This window comes from Ciona robusta, chromosome 12 (genome assembly GCF_009617815.1).
Source record: "Ciona robusta chromosome 12, ASM961781v2".
Taxonomy (NCBI): Eukaryota; Metazoa; Chordata; class Ascidiacea; order Phlebobranchia; family Cionidae; genus Ciona; species Ciona robusta.
The window spans coordinates 6834700-6855956 of NC_143246.1; the positions used below are offsets into that span (position 1 = coordinate 6834700).

The 21257-nt window shown below is 37.6% G+C and overlaps 1 protein-coding gene and 1 long non-coding RNA gene across 7 annotated transcripts in view; one reads left to right on the forward strand and one right to left on the reverse strand.

Moving 5' to 3' along the window:
• The first annotated feature begins 1318 nt into the window (after nt 1-1318).
• LOC149727310 (uncharacterized) overlaps nt 1319-21257 on the forward strand; it is a 31677-nt gene continuing 11738 nt past the window's right edge. The window contains exons 1-6 of one of the 6 annotated variants that reach the window (XM_089890170.1): nt 1319-3019; nt 7564-7670; nt 9244-9369; nt 15223-15355; nt 15991-16140; nt 17299-17424. In XM_089890170.1, the coding sequence (XP_089746296.1) occupies nt 2824-3019; nt 7564-7670; nt 9244-9369; nt 15223-15355; nt 15991-16140; nt 17299-17424 (838 nt within the window). In that variant the 5' untranslated portion in view covers nt 1319-2823. Of the gene's footprint in view, nt 3020-7036; nt 7183-7563; nt 7671-9243; nt 9370-12651; nt 13006-15222; nt 15356-15990; nt 16141-17298; nt 17425-21257 lie in introns of those variants that run through there. The other 5 variants (XM_089890169.1, XM_089890171.1, XM_089890172.1 and 2 more) reach the window with 5 other exon arrangements.
• Nucleotides 5570-9282, reverse strand: LOC149727311 (uncharacterized). Its single transcript, XR_016386223.1, has 3 exons — nt 9144-9282; nt 8422-8504; nt 5570-6503 (listed from the first exon to the last, which is right to left on the reverse strand). It is a non-coding gene; the product is annotated as an uncharacterized LOC149727311 (long non-coding RNA).

Consider the following 21257-nt stretch of genomic DNA (forward strand, 5'->3'; position numbering starts at 1 on the left):
AAAAGTTTTGACAAATTCGAGGTTAAATACACTTTTAAATAAGGACCAAAAAATTGACTGCAGGCACTTTTAATGTAGCATATTTCGTACATTAAAACTAAGAGTTCATAACCTTAGCTGGGACCTTTATGATTCCAATTCAAGAAACACTTAAGTACCACTGCCTGCTATTCAAGTCTCTCTGACCGCCGGAACACAAAGAGACACCATTTCCTCTCTGTCCCTTTAAGCGAGCCCCTCTGCGAGAAATATCAAGTAAATATTTCCAACGTTCGTTCGCCAAGTATCCTTCCTTGGCTTTAGTTAATGTGACGGCGCATCAAGGACATTTATTTAAAGTGGACTGAAGAGTTTTAATTTATCTGAGCGGTTAGATTTCATATTCTCTTTTACAGAAGGCTAGATCACTTGAGCAAATTACTTTGAGTTAGTTTTGAGCTGTTTATATCGGACTATTTTTACACCTTTGGTGTGTTATCGTTAGAAAGCAAACTTGCATTAAGTACTTAGGTCTAGGTGCGATATAGTAGGGTGGGAAAAAATGGGACACCCTTTCATTTTATTTTCTCGTCCCAATTAGTAGTAAACAAAAAACTGGCAAAGAATTATAAAACCACATCTTCACGACTTCTATAGACTCCTGTTCATTGTTTAAAACATGATCAAGGTATTTGGATATATATGTGGTAAAGATGTCGCATCTTCACTCACCCTACTATATATAATACGGGGAAGTGAGGAACCTTGTTGTTGTAGTTTTACTAAAGAGAACACGTTGTATTAAGAGGTTAAACAAGTTCCAAGTTCACTTGGCTGTTTTGACAAGCAGACTCCAATTCGAACTCCCTGATAAAACGTGTGTAAATATAGAAAAGAGTCGTGTGGGCATTGAAACGTGTCTCGTATAGGCTTTACTAAGTTTCATTTAAAACCCAACTTTGTTCAGAAACGAATGTGACGAGTTGGGGATACGTTTCAGCGTTTATAGTTTTCACGTAAACCTCAAACGTACGCGTTGACGTCATGCAGAAAATGTTATTTCTATTCCCACCCTTATTTAACCCAGTGTCTGTGGAGAAAGTCTACAAACTCAGGTTTGTTTCCCCGCTGTGTAGACAAACAAGCTTTTACTTACACGCTAAGCTCCCTCTCCGCGTGAAACAACACGACGTGCCTTCGACTTGTTTCGCTAGCTTAGTTCACGTCTTGCTCAACATTTCGTGTTCAATTTATGTCGAGTGTGTTTTGTAGTGGGCTCTGGTTAATTTTAAACAGTGCAAAGCTGAAAGTGGATTTGTATTATTCAATATACGAATAGTTAGAAACAGTTGGTTTATATTTTAAAGCTTGTGAATAAATGCCCTTACAGATCAACAAATGGGGAATATTGAAGTTTATTATCGCTGTAACATGAGCTGTCTAAAGATACATGTTTTACGTAGATTGCTCAACCACGTTGACTGCCAAGTGCTTATAGTAGTACAGAGTTTCAAATACGAGATCGTCGTTACAATTCTACCGTTCATTTCCTGTCGACTTGAAAGTGGAATCTAATTTGTGTCCATCATTTACATCAAATCAATCATTGTGTGTTGGAGGGTGTACTCACGTGAAAATAATTATTAGCAATTATATTCACAAGTGTTGTACGAACGGATTTAAATGTGAAGCCAATTATTATGTCGTGTAGTGTTGCCGGATGAAAATACGAGCTATATCACTATGTAGGTATATATATGCACGTTTTATTTATACGAGCATCACTGTGATGTCGGTTATGTAGCGGTAACGTGGGCAATGGAAAGTTGACGCTTGTTTACTCTCGGTGTAGTAAGCGAAGAATCAGCGTATCAACATAATTAACAAACCCAAGCTATTGGCAGTGGTTTACGTACCATAGCATTAAGACCACCTATATTCCAAATTGCAGGATTTAAGACAGAATTGTAAGCTTGTAAACCATGAGTGGAATGGTTTTAAAAAGGAGCATAATGCAGACTGTTTAGTTTCCACTTAATTTGTTGGATGAGAAATTACTGTTAAGCTGCTTTTAAATCGCATCCTGCAAGGTTTTAATTAAAAAATCGTCTTCTAAACTAGACATGGTCGAATTGAACAGATAGTTTTAGCGCAGAAGGGTTCGATCGGTAAACCAACCTTGAATGAGAATGTTTTGTCTTCGAGCCGTGACCGTTGACCAGGGCACCTGTTATGCGAGGTACAGAGATAAGATCTTATGAGAGTCGCTGTTTTTTTGCTGTCTTTCTTATTTATTGACGGTCGTTGACGAAATCATGAAGGCCTACATTGATCAAGCTGACGATAAGCATGCGATGCGAGGTCGCATGGTCTTGTAACGTTTATTGGAGAAGATTTGTGTTGTTGTGGTAGTGCAGTAGCAGGAGTGTAATGTTAGAAGGTCGATCAAGCATGAAATTTAGAATTTGTGTCCGATGTACAAACCTGTACGGGCGAAAATTACCCTACAACTATTAGAGATTGCCTTCGGGCTAAATGGAGCAGAACGGCGAGAAAACGGTGTTAAAAACGCCGCGGAAAGACGAGCTGGTCTTTGGTCTTAGTTTGTTTCGATTCGTCGTCGATTGTGTTTATATAAAGCTTATTGTGATTATCTCAGACGCCACAGTTGCACAATGTGACGTCATAGTCACGCAGACGTCGTCCGCAGCTTTGAAGTTTTGTTAGTTTCCTCTCAAGACGCTAAAACCGTGTTTATTGTTCACAGTTTAACGAAAGGATAGGAAAATGTTGCTTGCATAGTGTCCGTATGTTTTACCTGAGAAAGAATGCCAACTCTTGACCATGAAGCAAGCAACGAAACAACAGTATGACGAAGTAATATTTGATGACGCCACGATGACGTATAGCGACGTCACGAATGAAAGACAAATTCCTCGGAAAAGGTCAAGGTTGAAACCACTGTTGATGCTGTGCCGAATATTTCTGATCATCCAAGTTAGTCAGCTGTTCAGCCTTGCGTCTGGGGATTACTATCAAGGTAAGTTACGGATTATAATTAAATGTCCCGGCTTCTATTTTAGCCAAGCATGATACTGGATCCCCCCATGCATGCGAATATTTTGTGCATTTTTATATTTCATAGTCAATGGTATGTGGGTTATCAAGTATATGCATTAGCAAGACAACAATTATCCTAAAATGTGATAAGTTTATGCATAGTTAACCTAATTGTGTCGAACCGTCCCAAAGTATCCATGTGTTTTGCAAAGCACGTGTATTATGTAAAAATGTGCCAAGCTTGTATTTATAACAGAATCCCTCCTTCCCGCTTAATTTGACATGATTTATCCTAATACGCAATACGCACTACAATTACCAACACAAGCTGGAGCGTGTTTACCAGCTCAGTACAAACTTGATAAAATGCTTCGCTAAATGACCAGTATCGTTATCGTATCGGAGGAATGCGCCTTTCTGTAAATATGCCTTATCTGATTTACCTTCGCAAATAACGTTTGCACAGCAGAGTTTACTAACAGTTTGAAACTTAATTAATTAACACTGTGTAAGTTTAAACATAAAAGTTCCTTTCTTTTGTGTTTTGGATTAATAACTCTTAACATATCCGCTTTGGTGTAGAACCAGTTGTTTATTTACCTGTGTTTGTTCCTTTGCAATATGTAGGATTGTCGCATTGAGCAGTGCGGAAAACCCAAGCTAGGTTGGTGTTTACTCGTCTAAAAGACTGTTGCAGGATACTTCTGGTATACCTCACCTTTTGTATGCATTTCTATAATGTAACTTCTCGGGCCAGTAAACAACGGTCATTTGATCGTTTCATTAAAGTTTCTTAATTGCATCTAAAATTCAAAGTTAATGGTCAAATATCGAACCGGGTTCTATTTTCGAAGATTGATTGTCACGTAACAGTGGTAACACGATTCCCAACCCCTTGAGAATCGGGGGCGCGCGTCAAGATTGTGACCTAATAACCAACCGATAAAGAATAGGCTGTTTTAGCTCTCGAGAGAGAAACGAACATAGAAAACGAAATTTGATTCCATACTCGATACACTGCGGTTTTGAATGATTTGTAACTATCTCCCTCGGGTTTCGCGATTCCAAAGACGGAATTGTCGGAACCCAAACCACATAAATCATACAGTGTTGCAAGCCAAAATAAAGTCGTTTGGAAACACTGGTATAAAATAGTCGATTTTAATAATGATAGACGTTTGCACCAGCAGCGCGTTTATAATTAACAATGGCAAGGTCTTTACCAAGTGGTATTTCCCTGAATTCTCACATCGGGTTAAGTAAAGTAAAACGTTGTTTTGTAAACGCAGATTAACGCTATAAAATATTCTTTACCAGGCTGCAAAAGTAACTTTGATAAAACGTATGAGGTTTTAAAACGAGTGCAGTGTAGGCTACATATGCACACAGTATCTACTCCGAGACGGGCCATGAGATGAGAACCTATAAAAATGTTCAGCTATTTTCTGCTATAAAATTTTTAAGAGACAATAAAATATCAACATGAGAAAACACTGACTTCTTAGACAATTTTCCCTTAAATTCTTAAAAAAACAGCAATGGTAAAACGGTATTCTCTAAGTATTTTTAGGTTTTAAACTAATTTTCATCATTACCGAGACTATGTCATTTTAAACTTCCGTATTTAATGTTTATTTTATTGTTGTCCATAATTACAACAACAATTTATTGCATTCGTTACTTTTATGTAAAAGTGACCAAGCTATTGATAAAATATTGTAAAGGTATTCGGTATAGCATCATTAGACTCTCAGAATACCTCTATTAAAGGTATTTCTTGAAATACAATATATCTTATTCGAGTCGCTCGTGTATATTTTCCTTTAGTTGCAAAACGTATTATCCACCAATAAATTCTAATGCATAGCAAACGGTTTGACTTGTTTTCCACGAACGTTTTAATAATTCATACACAAGGCAGATGTGATAGGATCGATTCGTTTGCCCTGAAATCATTAGATTGTCGAACTTTATAATTTCGTAACATTATCCTTAAAGTGAAGTCACTCAAAATTAATTAGTTTACATCGGCGTAGTGCATACGTCATATTAATAATAATTAATTAACGCAATGTAGAAATTTATATTAAATGGTTACGTATAGTAGGTTGGGATGAGATAACTCATGTTTTCATTCTTTCTCTTATCGTTTAATTTATTAGTAGTTTTGTCGTATATTTTGGGTCATGTTTTACAACACAAGATATTTATATTCTTTAAATATTTTTTGTATTCTGTATTAAATTCACACCAGCCCCAAAACTCGGAAATGCCTGGTTCTTGCCGCCTACTATGAAAGACAAACGTTTCAAAAAACGCCACTAATTGATAGAACGCGTTTTAATTTGCAAATGACTGCGTGAGTTTCGTTACAACGGACGCAATGAATCCACTTGACTGGACATCCTGACGTAATGTGAATCGATCACGATCGATCAGTGTTTAACTTCTTTTAAAAACGAAATCCCGCCCTGTTGTGAAACTAACTGGTTGTACCAACTCGTGGGAATCATTAGAAAATTATATCAACGTAGATTTTGTTTTATTACGTAATAGTGCTTACGTCGTCACAATACGGGTTTAAAATGAATAATTAGTATTGACACATCATGGGGTATGTATTTGAATTTGAAAACACGTGTTAGCATGTGAAATGTGCGCATGTTTCTAATGCAGATTGTATTTGACTGTATGTGCTCTTGTTCAACCCAAGATGTAGATACTGCACTTAATCGTATTTATAATACCAATAACATAGTACGCCCATCAAGTGTCGGCCAATCGTAAATTCAAACATTTCAACTTAACATTGCTCTGAAATGTGTTGGCACCACCAACATAGGGTTAAGTTGAATTGAGTTGTTTTGTAAACGCAGATTAACACTGTGTAACATTCTTGCCACAGCACTGATTTGCCTATATGTTGTGTTTGTCGAAATTTTGTTTATACATCATTGAATAGGTTATAACAACCTCAGCTATTTAGTTCAAAGCTGTTTTTTTAACACAGAACGCGCAATTTATTAAATAAGAAAATAAAAGATCAATTTGAATTAAGTGAGACAGCATTTCCACACCGGTGTACTAAATACACCAGGTTGAAGTTGTACACCTATCCAGAAATCCTACCCACCGTACCAACTTTTAATTTTACCTGGTTCACACACGTGACCTTGACCAATGAACCATGTCATGGTTCTTTGTAGATTGTTTATGACATAAAGGAAACGCTTTGTCAGATTTGATTTTATCGTTTATCTTACCAATAGTGATACATACACAGGGGAAAATCTTGCAATAAATAATTCTCTTTGGTTTGAATTTCCTGAAGAACAACGTACATGGCAAACACCATCTCGTTCAACTCTCGGTTGCTTCCATATGTAATTACGGCACGAGACAAACTATATCAGTAGTGTTGAAATAACCGTGGCTTTATTTTGGAGAAGCTACCATGGTGGTCCCTGGTTTAAACATAATGAACGTGTTAATGCAAAGCAATGCTTGGGACCTAAACACGCTGTCTAGAAGATTCTGAGTCATCTATATAGGATGAACTTATAACTAGCATGTATATGGTCCCAGTCAAGTAAATACATTTTATTTTGAGCACAATCTATATATTCAATGTTTTTTTTATAATTTGTCACGTCTATAAAAGGATATTGTTGTAAGAGTAGAATAATATCCTGCATTTAAAGTTCATGGTGGTGTTTGCAAAACCTTAAATGCATTGCGGATGAAATGTGTTCTGCGTAACCTTTTAAATCGACCAGGGGGTTTTGGTGTCAAAGTCAAACATCACAGTTGAACCGCCTTTAAATACTTGATGTTTTGTACTGAGTTGTATTGTATTTAATTGTTATAACCGTCAAATTGCTTTTGTTTAATGGCACGCATGTCTGCAAAGTGATTCATTACCCACCCCACCCAAAAGGGTAAATTTCAGTAAACACTATTGTTACGGGGGGAATTCACACGAAACTCAAGTCGAGTGCTGAAGGAACCACAGCGTTTCTGGCTGCAGAAGCCATTCTATGTGTTTGCTGCTTTAACTTTGCGGTTTGTGTAATAGACTTGTGGTAATAGTGGGGATGGGATTGGTGCAAAGGGGTGAAAAATGGTTATTTGTTAAGATATAAGGTACTGACTACCCTATATGCCTCATTATACGGTTACAGTGCTATACTGACCCGGAGGGTGATCATATTTATATAATTGTGATTTTGGCGGGATATTCGGTTTTACTCAGATTTTGGTATTTCGTTTTTTTTTACATGAAATTGAGTGTTGCTGTTGATAAGCCTTGAATGTTGTTCACATATTTAGTTTTGGCTTTGGGATGGGAAACTATAATTTATAAATTCTGTTGGTATTGTTCTCTGTTTATAATAAGTAAACTATGTTTCAATGGGCGTCGCTTTCACGCAAAAAGGAACGAACCCAGTATTTAGAACAACTCTCTACCGCATGGTATCCCATCTCTCGTGCAATTTCGTTTCAACCTGATACCATAATTTGCAGGTTACCTCAACCACATAATACGGAACCAAACATCGAGCGCGTGTGAGACCAGTGTACCTGGCTACCTCTTTATACGTTGCCCACAAATGACCACGATCTCCATACAGGTAAGCAATGAATATTTTAAACACAGCCACTTTAAATAGATTTTACAACCAATTAGTGCCAGCTTTTACATGCGCGTTATATTTCATTGCCGCCTATCTTGTTTAAACACGCCTTTTAAACCAGTCCCTCTTAATTAACCTGCTAATTATAGTTGAATTGTGTATAAGGTCTGCATTTTGCGAGTCATAATAGGTAAACTCCACGATTTTATTTTTTCAATACAATATTGAGCAATGGTATATTCATATGCACTGAATTATCTTACAATGTGTCAGTTTTCTTGACCAAAGGTCAGTATATTTGTAGATAGAGTTTGTAGATCTGATTTATGTCGATTTATTTATAGTGAACTTACAACTCGGGTTTGAAATATAAAGTGTAACAACCTGCTGGCACACGCTACACGCACCAGCAAGGTTTAAGCTGTATTTACCAAACTTAGAATAAGTCTGATCAATCGCAAGGCTATTATAGAAATGATCAAGCCTAAATAGCACGACTTTGTAAATGTTACCGGCCGGAATATTAAGCCCAACTTCCCGCGGATTCTTATAAAATCGCCCGGGTTAAATTAAGTTTGTAGCGTGGGAAAATTACTGTTTGAAGTGGGTAACCTTCCGTCTATCCGAACTAAACAAACTCGTGTCGAGACCAACAAACCCACTCAGCCACAACAACATTAGAGGAGCGTTAAAATTCATTCCACGGACGTTAGCACAACTCAATGCGATAAACGGTCATTTAACTTACCACCCAGGGAGTCGAGCCCGGCTTCCTACGGTCCTTAACCCGTTATCTTTATTAAATACACGATGATGCATGAGACAGTTTCCCTGTTGAGTTGGAATTTAATTACAAGAGTGCAGAGAGCTTAGAATTCCCAAATATAATGGCTCTATACCCTTTTACCACAACAACATGCTATTACAATGTATTATCTCTCATTCAAACCACCTTTACCATCTGTTTCGGATTTCCTATATTTTCGCCACAAAACCAATCCGATTAAGATTAATTCCATCATACAGTTAATACCTCACGTTCAATTAAAAACGTCTGTCTAATTCACTGATCAAAACACGGCTTAATTAAATATATTTGATTGAATTAAAAACGTTGTTCAATATTAAGGTTAATCAAATTAAATAATAACCAGTGACGTCATCAAAACGTGACGTATCGAATTTAATTTCTTGTGACGTAATTTGATAGACTTTGAGCAAGAGTTTGTAAACCTTACGTGCGGAAAGTAAATTTTATCGAATCTAAATGTTTATTTTCGTGTCTTTAATCCTAAACGTTTAAAAATTAAACGGTCCGCTATGTTTCAACGCTGTAGTTTACTTGTAAGTATAGTGCTAGCACCAGCTTGTAAGTACGTACAGCTAACTACATTGCAAATCCTGCAGTAAACAATAAGCTCCTATTACTTAGTGGTCACCAAACATTGTATATAACTGTTTATTTTGTACCTGAGAAACTTAAAATCTTTTGTGCACTTACGTGCCCTAAACCACATCTACGTGCCCATAAACACACTTGCGTGTTGAATTCATGATCCTTTCCTTCCAGGGAGCCATGTATGGCCGGAAGGTTCCAAGCACGATGATGTGTCCTGTCTATTCCTCCATCCTCTCGCCAGCAGCGTTGATTGGAATAAAGGAGAACACGAATTGCGAGGCGGAGACGTCCCTTGCTGTGAGTATGACGTTTCATATCCGCTGATGTCATGCGTTCTGTGACGTCATTGTAATGTAATGTTTTGAGTTTCAATTTGAAACGTGGGATAATAGTATTAGATGGGACATAACAGTTAAATCTTACACTTGCAAGAGTTGTCAAAAATCTAGGAAAATAGGTAACGTGTTCTCAAGTTACGAATTGCTTCTATAAATAACATTTTTAACAGGGGAAATTAAACGCGACCTGCAAGAATCTCGCGCTGCGTAAATAATATTTGCGATTATTGTGTATCGACTTTGTGTCTTGTTACTTCCTTAACAGCCCTGTTAAAGTAGTGTTGACCTTAAGAAGTGTTATGGTGGTCAATATCAAATATCTTGAATAAAGGGTAGTTCATTTCATGCTTTATTAGAATACTGGTATCTCGGTTTGAGTTTTTATTGATTTCATTTACTTTCTCATATCTTCATCTCAAGCTTTATTGACTTGTCTTCGCCCCCATCCGTCAACATGTTATGTTTAAATGCCAACGGGTTTAGTTTCGAGAATGCTTCCAATTTGGTAACTTTGTAAAAGTGAGCATCCGTACTGGATAGGGTAAAATAGTTGAAATTAATATGTTTTCTGTCAAGACAAATATTTTCACGATCTAAATACGCTTTTGTTTTCAAGGGAATATTTTTTTTCAAGTACCTTAATGCCGTTTACTTGAAGCTTTGAATATTTCGAGACTTCTTTTCTTATTTCCGTAATTAGGAGACGACTGAGCAAAATATGTCACCTTTAGCCTTGTCTACTTTTAGTTGAAGAGGGTAAAATGCCCATTAGATCCGATACCCTCGCTTCACACCCATGTTTGCCACCCAAGGAAACTCCTGTGTCTCAAACTAACCCTTTAATCGTTTTCCCTACGTCACTCATCGTATTCAACCAACCGTAACATCAAATAACAGCTGCACTTTATTGACGTCATTATTTTTTATTTCTATTTTCGCACACATCGAAACCCCAATCGCAACGTCTTACTTGCATATCTATTTTATTGTAACATTGGTGGTTGCTTTTATGTTTAAAACAATACCATTAACACAAGAGCAGAGCTATTTCCACACTCAGATGCATAATGTTAACTTTGGACTATCGTGACTTCTATATCCTACAACCCACTTTTAAAAATCTTTTCTCATTTTTTTCTTATAGACTCTATTTCTTAAATAGCTACAGTCGAGTCTTATGGTTGTTACGCCTGAATAGTTTTAGAAGACAGGACATACGTCATGATTTATCCTCACAGCGTGAGTTGGATTTGGTTTGTTGGTTTTGCGGTTCACGAATCGTTGTTGAAATTACCTCAGATGTGGTTCGAGTATGAATTTCACGATCTTTCAGATTTTCCTGGAGGTAAATGGGTCCCAAATGCAAGATATCTCACAACTAGTCCTCGCGGTTTGTTCCCGAATCAACTAGGCATAGGATATGATTTACTGAATGATTTTAAATTAATGCGGTTTTGCTGCAATTGCTTAGTTAAACAAAATTGGAAATAAAACGCTTTAAAATCATTCAAGTGCTACGAAATACGTAACAACAAATATCCAATCTAACGAATGGTTTAATACAAGAGGTATATATTTTATCTAAAATGGCATCTGCTTCGACTCAAATAGAATTTCCGTTTAATTAAAAATGAACGAAATAAAACCAGTTGAGATAATGTCCTGTTTTCTTCAAATTACTTTCAATCTCCAAGTTGTTGTCTACCACCACGCCTCTATTTTCACTTCGTCACGCCCAATAGTTACGTCATAAATAACGATAATGGATCCTGGTGACGTATTTCTACTTTGTGAACTGAAGCGTGTCGGTAAACCACGTGACGACAACCTCAACACTTCAATCATTATTCACATTGTGACCTAACATAGGTAACGATGATGTAAGGTGTTTAGAACGTGCATAAAATATTCATTGCATTTCGTACCGTTAAGATTGCACGGGGCAAATGTACCTGGATGGCAAGAGACACAGTGTTCTGTTGGGTACTCATTCTGTAACTACATCGTTTTAGACACATCCGTTTCTATTTTTACGCAAAAACTAAATTCTTCGACTTCTGTTGTTTCTCTTTTTCCGCTTGCTTAAAGTAGAGTTAAATTTTCCTCCGTGTATTTCATGACGTTACTGCACTTTTCAAGGGAGGTATTGTGACGTCACGGGAGCAAAAATTCTAATTGTGATGTATTAAACCGACGACGGATGCGGTGCACAGTATTATGAAACAAAGTCTGCTATCAATCAAGTTTACAGCTCATACTAACGGGCACATTCCAAGGAGGTTTTGAAGCTAAGTTGGGAAGTCAGGGATTTACTGATTGAGCACAGATCTATGAAATAAAGGAATGTTTTGAAACGCTTCCTCGCGCGAGAATTAAATTTCAACCAAACGGAAAAGACTGTTGCGTCATCACTATGTGACGTAATAATGGTGTCCGACGAAAGGCGTAATGGATTTAGTTAATTGTGACCTCACCATGTCCCATTGTTGATCCTACATTTCAAAACAGATGTCAACGTACACCCCCTCTCGTCATTTACAAGTACCGACTAATATTAGATAGAATGATCTTAAAATAGCACGAACGTCTTTTGTAAATGGATTCCAAAAGTCCCGGTGGCGAAGTTTGTTTTCCCGTCCCCTCCTCGACCCCTGTAAAACCATTCACTCGACAGGTTTCGATCGAATATCATCAATTACACATTCTACGATACGCTTCACCGCACTCATAGAAACAACATATACCGCACAAGACAACCTGTTTCCTTCTACATTTTTTCCCTATTTACCAAACCAACCCTGGCTTGATTTCATCCGGTATACGTCACGCAATACGTCATAAACACTGAACAGATCCCTTGCGGTTTCCTAAACAGTCGCGTGTTTCGTTATAATACGACGAACAAACAAGCCCTCTTAGATGGACAGACATAACCCCACAAATCTCATCTTGTACCCAATTAACGTTTCGATCTCTTTTTGATCCAGCGCCCACAAAAGGATTGATGTTCCCATTTAAGCCAAAATATACAATTTTTTGGAATACAATTTGTGGATTGGATTTCGTTTGTATTTTGAAGCAATCGAAGTTAATTTTGTTACGAGAATCGTCTAACTTACATTGTTTTCTGTTCTGGGCCTCGTATTTGGGCCGGGCCTGGCCCGTTACCCCTACTCAAATACCCGGTTCATTACTGAAATTTTTGTTTTATTAACCCAGAACTTCTTCTTTGTAATCAAGCTGTATAGCTTGTAAATAATATTTACCAATGGCTCGTGTTCTATTGTGTTATAACTTTCTCATTACCCGTAAACAACCGATAGCGGTAAACAAATCTGTTTTAAATCGTTTTTTCTTTATCAACCAAGTTGTAACAGATATGGGTGAATCACCTAAAACCGGGAAACCACCTAATGGAACGGAAGTCGATTGTGACTCACAATCACTTTTGTCTGGTAAACAAACGCTCTCAATGCCCGGTGTGAGGTTTTTGGTGAAGCCGCAAAAATCTCAGACGGAAAATAGAAACAAGAATGACAGATTTGATGAGTAATGCCAAAAAATGCTAAATCATCGGCGGGCAATCGAATTAGTGGTACGTAATCAGTTGGTGCAACAAAGGCTTATGTGTTACGTAATAAAGTCGGATTAATTAGTCTGTATGTAATGTTGGCACTCCTTCGGCAAAGTTTTAATCTTTTTGATTATGTTTCCACTTCTTACTTTGGGATTACGCGCGTAAGCCGCAACACGTGGTATATTTGCCTGTGACGTCACAATCGATAGAAAGTGACGCACTTGCAGCTTTGTTAAAAGTTTGTTCACCAATTTGTAGATATTTCAGCGATTTTGTGCTTTTTCCGAACCTGGAACGCTTATTGTACGAATCTATCATCCGTTCCTAAAGTTACAAGAATGTAATCTTCCATTTCTTCTGTTTGGTTTGTAATCTGTAAGCTTATTTCCCCCCAGCATATGTTAACCGCAGCTTGGAGTTTTGATTGACGTATATGCTTCACACTTGTCACTCTGAACCGTTCATGGGTAATGCTTATACAAACATTGCAGCTTCACTATATTCAACTGACATTTGTGTAATACCCGCGGTTCATCTCGGTTTCGCAACTAAATACTTTTAATCCGTTGCTGTATCTTGTGTATTATATGAAATGCGATGTGAAGTATAATTGCTAACACAAGGTTTCCACGTCATCGCCTACAATCTCTGGTGTTAGTTTAGTCATATCAGGTGTGATTTTAATCACTTTTCCGCTGCAATACCTTGCTTACAACCTTTACAAGTGGCCGAACCCTTTACGGGTCACCTGGCATATCCTTAACTGCCAAGCACCCAAAGCTCAAGGTAACCCAAGTCTTGTTATCTTGTCCGTGGAATGCACTGGACAAGTCCTGTTCTCTAAACCCCTTGTTTCTTTGTGCTAAATTTTACACCTGCCGGTAAATATTGATTTAGGCTTTCAAACTTTACGTCATAATCGAAAAGTCTCAATGTACTTATTGTTCAGGGTATTTCTAAAACATTTCTAACAGTCAAAAATAAACAAGACTCTTAGACGTTGTGGTTTTAAGCATAGAAGCTGGAAAAACATTTCAACACTGGGTAATTCGGTGGAATATCGTGTTTCATGCACTTCACAGAACAGTGGGGTCGCTATATTTTCTCTCTGTGTGTTCTATTTTCATATAACAGACTAAACATCAACAGAAAATGTACTTAGTTCACATTGTGGATTGTTTCAAGCTTTTAGCTCAGAACTCTCAAGGTTAAAAAGTTCTGTTTTTGCCACAAATGTAATTTTGAACCATTTTAGGCTTTTTTGAGTAGCGATGCGTGTCCTGACCTTATAGTAAACAATCTCAGTATTAAATATTAATGAACGTCTTATCTAATCTAATCTGGTGCCTCCATCAGTCTGATGGGAAATTTGGATAAACAGATTGAAAACTGAAGTTTGCCTTTCAGAGCACCATAGTTGGTTATTTTTTTATCTTAAAAGTTTGTTACAAACAAACATTGTCCAAATGCCACAACTTAAATGTATTCGTTGTATTGTTTTGAACTCGGCACTTCTTGAACATTGTGTTTTAGTGCATAAGAGGGGTCGGCACTTCTTGAGCGTTGTGTTTTAGTGCATAAGAGGGTATTTTGATTTAAACTACATTATTTTCGATCTACCCGCGTTCGTATTAGGAATTCTCATAAATACTCTGCTAATATTTTATTTGTTAGATTGCTTTAAACTCTTTGCATTCTTTGGGCAATGTTTTACAATATTTCTAAAGTGGTTTGGCGACGTTGCGTGGCGGTGATTGTGTATAAAACAATAGCAAATCATCAAAACGTCCAAAAGGATCGTTTTATTGAAATTGATCGGTTTTTAAATACAGCAAGATAAGATACCAGACTTCATTGTTTTTGTGATGGAAGCAACCAGAAGTCTGTTGAACTGTTGTTGCTCATTTGTCGAACTAGTTTAAAATTTCACGCTTCCAACCCTAAACGCTCTGAGCAATAAGCTGAAGTTCAACGAAACCATACTAACTGTAACGTACCCAATCGTTAATTTCCCGGTCAAAAGGTTAGGATTATTAGCGTGATCGAGTTGGTGTTGTACGTACGGGGTGTATATAATCTTGTCAACGTTGTGTTTGATTATGGACTTGGTCCAACAAGTAGTAGCATGACACCCGTTCATATTTCCAAAATAAACTGCTGCACTAGTGGTATCAATGATAAACAAGCATACCAGCCAGCTGTTGTAAATCAACCTTAAAATTATTATTTCCTTAGAAAACCGTGACTGTGTGCCAAGACAAGCGAGTCTGTCAGCTTCTCGTTCATCCGAGAGAGTTCGGAAAAGATCCTTGCCCGGATACGTCCAAGTACCTCACTGTAACTTACAAGTGTCGCTTAAGTAAGAAAGGTTTATCTTTGAATATATTTCTGCTTTTAAGGATTATTTATTGTGACCGGTGTGGTCCCTAAACGTTCTTTACAATTCCCCAGTGGTCTTTAAAACGTCATTCTACGTTAACAAAATAATATTCGCCGAAAACCCGCAATTGCAATACTAAATGTTTACCTGCAATTTAAAACTTGTAATAATTACCCTGCCTTTATGTTATACGAATCACCACGAATTCCGACTTTCCTAACTAGTTAAAAAAAATTGAAATTTGTTTCTTGAATTTTGTAATTTTAACTTACCTTATTTGAACTGCGTATCTTTGCATTGTGTTTTGAAAATACCAAAATGCTTTAAGTAGCCACTTGGTCTAAGTAAGCTATTCGCCATCGCCCACACGCGGAACAAGTTATACCGCCATATTACTTTGATTGTATGGATTTCCGCAACAGGATTTTCAATTGAGCTGTAATTACATAACGTATGCCTATCATGATTTCCCCGCTGGCATAAAATAGTCTTACTACTATAAGAGAGAAACACTACATCGTGGCAAGCGACAGGGACTTTATGCCACAGTTGGCCCATTGACAGTTTTCGTATAAGTTTTAGCGTGCACGTAGTTATGTTAAACATCATGTTTATTTTTGCAGAAACGGAATCCTTTCGAAAACGCGGTTCTTGTCGCGATGCTTCTGTTCGTCTTCGTTGTCCTCGTGGCGCTGCGTCGACTCCAAACGTGATCGCTGTTTATAACGTCACAATCACGGATAATCCTTCTTGCGGAAACGTCACACAGAGAAGTAAGTGATGTCACAAACGTGGGTGTTACCACACAAAACAAAAGCATGAAAGGCCGGCGTTTTTGTGGTTTTGAACAGAAAGCTTAGATTCTAGAATTCTAGATATATTCACAATATCTGATATTTTTGAGTAAATTTGAGAAATTATCAAACTATTTTTCTCGCCTGTAAATAAAACTGAGTTAAGGAACATTAGGTTAAAAACATACGAAGTTTAGTTCAAACCATTAAAAAGTTCAAAACATCACGATACATTTGCGATACACATGATATGGTTGAGCTGGGCGTATCCTTTTGAAAACTTTTTGACGTCATTCAACAAATACGTAAAGCCAGATATATCCGTTTTCTTTCAAAGGTAAAATTATTCAGGGCAATTTATATGTTGGCTTATAGTCAAAACGTATTGAACTTCCCGATATGCAAAATACGAAGAACTATTAAACAAGCTTAGACTACTATGCCGATAAGTGTTGGGTACACTTGTTTAGTTAAAGCTACAATTAGAGTATGTTGTCCCCCTGTTGTGACAGAGAATGCCATTATACCATATGAATACGCTTCTAGTTCGAAGCATTACTTTAAATGGCATTTACTTCGACGTTTGGCGTATTATCCTTGACATCAATTCAGTCCCACCTCAGCGCATTTCCACAAGCAGAAGCTTTCAGCAAGCGTCACACTACTTAGTATTTCAGCTAATTTTCGGATTGGGGCAGCTTATAGAACTTAAGGGGCGGGGTTATGTTACCAAACCGAGTCTTGGGTTCTTTACGTTAACTTATTATCATCAGTTGAAAGTTGGCGCCACGTATGGACCGTATAGATTCTAAAAGCTTGGGATCATATCAAATTATGTTACCGCCCAAAAACTCAGTTATTATACCTGGGTTTCAACTGAACCGTTACGAACATGTCGGTAATTGGACACCATTCATACAATTTGTGTATTAACTTATCAAACGCGATATTTTTCAAGGCAATATAATGGGAATAACTTATCTTATTCCTGCTATATTGCTTTCAATATAATGGGTTTCAATGACCAAAGCCTATTCATTTTTGTTGTGTTTCAAATGAACCGATGTAAGCCTGCAATATAGTGGGAAAATCTTATACCTTGTTTTAAATCTTTGCTAAATGCTTTTTTAATATTAGGTTGCAACTTTACGAAAGCCACCGCCATGGATTACGTCACGAAACGTTGCCATGGGCAATACCGATGTACGTTCCCTGTGTCACGTGATCTGTGTGGAAACTTTCTCCACGTGGAGTATTCGTGTGGTAAGTTTATAAATATCTTACAGAATATGTGTTCGTATTATCAACAACTTGTATTTCATAAGCAACAATACAACTCAAGCGTTACGTTGCCTTACTTACATTATAATAAACGTCAATAAGTCCAATATAAGTTAGGTCCGTTTGGGTTTCTAGGGACCACTTGTTTTGTAGTAACGTATTTAAAGTTATGTTGTTTCAAACTAAAGTGTTTTTTTTTCCAAAATAGCATATTACTTTGACTGTAAAGAATTAAAATAGAAACAAAAATAAGAACATTCGCCAAGTTGTACACGTGGTAACTCGTTACCGGACACGAAATGTTTTATACAGCTCTAGTATAGTTTCAAGACGGTTGTTGTCGCACCACGGGAAGATAAATACCTTTCATTCATGGATCCTTTTATATTAGCAGCCTGTCGCCTTGCTTCGTAAACATACACACATACGAACATAAATCATAATAACCGCGTGAAACAAGCATGACGTAGTTTGACCATCGTTTAATTAAACTTTAAATTAAGTGTGAAAAGTCGGCGCCTTCTCGTCGTCGCCATAATGTGGCTGTGACCGCTTTTTTTAAGTTTGGTAATTACGTGGTATTCGGCTATTTTACTAAGAGTTGCAATACTTCTGAATATACAGACCACAACCATTTAACATAGTGGCCTTGCTGTGCTAGCATAAACGTATGTGATACAAATAGAAGATATTTGCCACTTGAACCAAGCGATCACTTAGACCACGAACTTTTAACACAAGTCCTACTAGGGGATGCTGAGAAATTGTCGAACGTGTATAGTACATTTCCCGTCTTGTGAAAACTACCATGCCCCGTTAAAGTTTGATCTTTGCCGCGAGTTTATCACACTTCCTATCTTCGCTAATGTTTGCGGATCAGAGGTCAGATTAGCGACGTTTGTGACGTATGTATCGAGCACTGTTTGCTCACCTTTGCGTATCAATCGCTATTGTATCTATATTTTGTTTTGGAAGATTTAGAACGTACGAATAATGAGAGGGTAAGCTACCCAGTGTGACCGAACACAGTATATACCGACGGAACAAACGTGTATCGTCTTCCTGTAATTAGATATACTCAAGTCACCCTTAACGTGCGTTTTCCCGCCGAGTTTAGCATGATGTCTCCGCTATTTTAAGATACCTTCTTGTTCCAACTTTTACACCAAGTTTTCTTCGAACGACGATGTTTACTCTTCCGGTTTGAGCTGCGTTGCCTATGTTAAACTATTTCCTTTCTGTGGTTTGATATTTGTAAGCTGAAGTCGAAATAAAGGATATAGACTGGCAACACTGGGCAGGTGTTAGAGGAAAGAGCTTTAAAAAGACTGGAATGAATGGGTTAGCGAACGATCTATTATTCTGGAGTTAAAAGCCGCGAAGCTCAACGTGAAATGCTGGTGCTGGTTCAGTGGTTTAGCGGAACGATAGAATGGGCCGGAAACGAACTTATCCGTGCCAATTGCTCCATTGAACTAACGGTTTCGTGGTTATTTGTTGCAACGTTCTGCGTGACAGGTAAATGAGTTTTAGGGTTACCAGATGTGTGGAACAAAAGCCGCAGTTATTTGATTTGGGTTAGGAAGCATCGCAGATAAGTTTTGCTCGAAGATATATTAAGGTTTGTTTTTGTTCCAGACAGTACTCAGTACTAAGTAAAAGTTGATGGTCGTGTATCAGTGACTACATTGGCTCTTTTGCTAAACATTATAAAGTGATTGGTCAGGAGAGATCCGACCACTGATCTTCTTTGATCAATAGTAATAACCATGAGTTAATGCAGTTATTGATTGGCTTGCCTCACATTGCTTATTATGCAATGGTGGGTACTTGGGTGTTTAGAGCGTGTGGCTCTCTTTGATATTATAAGAGCATTTGAGCTTGTTTGATTAACGCAATATACCTTCGGAGCAGTAGGTTTAGTGCACTGATTTCAATGGCTATATCCTCTTTAATCTTTTTACAGCGAATTTGCGGTTAAAGGTAGAGTTGGCTCAGTGATTCTGTATAGCGCTATATTCAAAGGGTTACGAGTTTCAAAGTCGGACTTAAACATGCAAGAGGTTCAGTAGATAAGAAAACAGGTCGGTATCTTTTAACTTAGAGCTGTTAACAGGCGAAAGTGCGAGCTCTGTTAGACATCAGTGTAATATCCCTGGATTATTTCCGTAAGACCACATCAAATAGATTTTCCGAAGACTGATTTCGAGTAAAATTAATGAAGGGACTTGTCGCTCGCTTCGTTGATGCGTGGTGACGTAACCAGACACGCAATCGTGCCTAACCAGGTCCTTACTTTAACAGGATTGAATCTACAACCGTATAGTTGCTTGTGGGTTTGATATTATCTATAGCGCCTGCTTAGCGTGGTCTCACCTAAATATTATTGTTAAGCAGCATCATGTATCGCCTATCTGCTGCTTGAATGTATGATAAATATCGCTAATAACCATCTGTTTAGTATCCGAGCTTAATATTAGTAAACCGTGGTCGAGGGGACATATGTTTAATGATAGATTAACCATGTACCGAGGTTTAGACATGATGGTAATCTTCAATTGACCTTACAATTAAGATGCCATGAGTTTTAACAGACACCTATAAATTCTAAGAATACTTGACTGCGTAATACGTGAGAATTTATCAAAATTACGTCACACCGGAGACAATACTTGACGAAATAACTTGAGAATTATGTAATTGGCCAGCTATTTCCGAACCGAGGCAGAGAAGGTATGTAAGAAGTAGGCAGAGCTTACGAAGCATCCGATTGTACGCATCACTACAAAGCAAAGGACTGGGTTGAGTTTTTGTGATAGTAATCAGTCTTGCTTGAAAGCGAGCTCCGTGGAGTGAAAAGTCGATGCAGATAAAACATCAAGCCTGCATTAGCAAACACAAGTTTGCAAAAGAAGAGTGCAAATAAACAGAAAGGGCTTTATAAAGTGAAGCCCACGACACGGAAGGTTGTATTTGAAAGACCAGTCATAAACGCAGGTTAAGGATAGATTTGGTTCTACATTATAAAGAAATGGGTGTTTCTAGAGTGCATAAGTGTGACGTCAGAAAATAAAGGTCCGTCGACTTTTCTCCAATGAAGGAATTTTAAGAACAAACAAACGTCATAAGCACAGGTGACGGTTCCTTGTTTAAGCAGCAATCAAATCTAATCAGCGATTATTTATTTACGAAAAATGTAAGCCTTGACCTGCCCTACCAGATGTTCATAATTTAATTACGGAAATGACGTCAAGGAATTGAACTGGACATGCGTGGACAGCCAGCTAATTAGATAAAGGTTAGGAAAGGGCCGTTGAACCAAAGCATCAAAGCGACTGCACGTTACAGTGGCCACTTACCAATGAGTATTATTTTAACCATCTGGTTCTCTGGCCCAAGGCAAGGCGTCTTCATAGTTCAAGAAATGTCGAAGAGAAAGCCGCGTGCGAATTGGGCGATCGAAATTGAAGTGGTTCACATATGTTATTGGTATCTCGCCGAAGTACGAGCTCGTTCTCGCCTTTTCCATAGTAGGACTACAGTTTATAACCGTACAATAGCTCCAGTGAGAAAAGGAAAGGTTTGCTTTAAAGACGCGGTGTTTGCTCTGGAAATAGCAGACATGTCGTTGTAGAATATATTCTAGTTTACACAGGTATCATAGGACTAAACTTTATGCTCAATTAGGTTGTATTTATTACTTATTGACCAAGACTGTCACGGTAGTTAGGTATGAATTAGGTTTATTCTGAAATCTGAAGTTTTTTCACGGATCATGTAAAAACAAGACGAAATTTCATTCTTAAAATGGATTC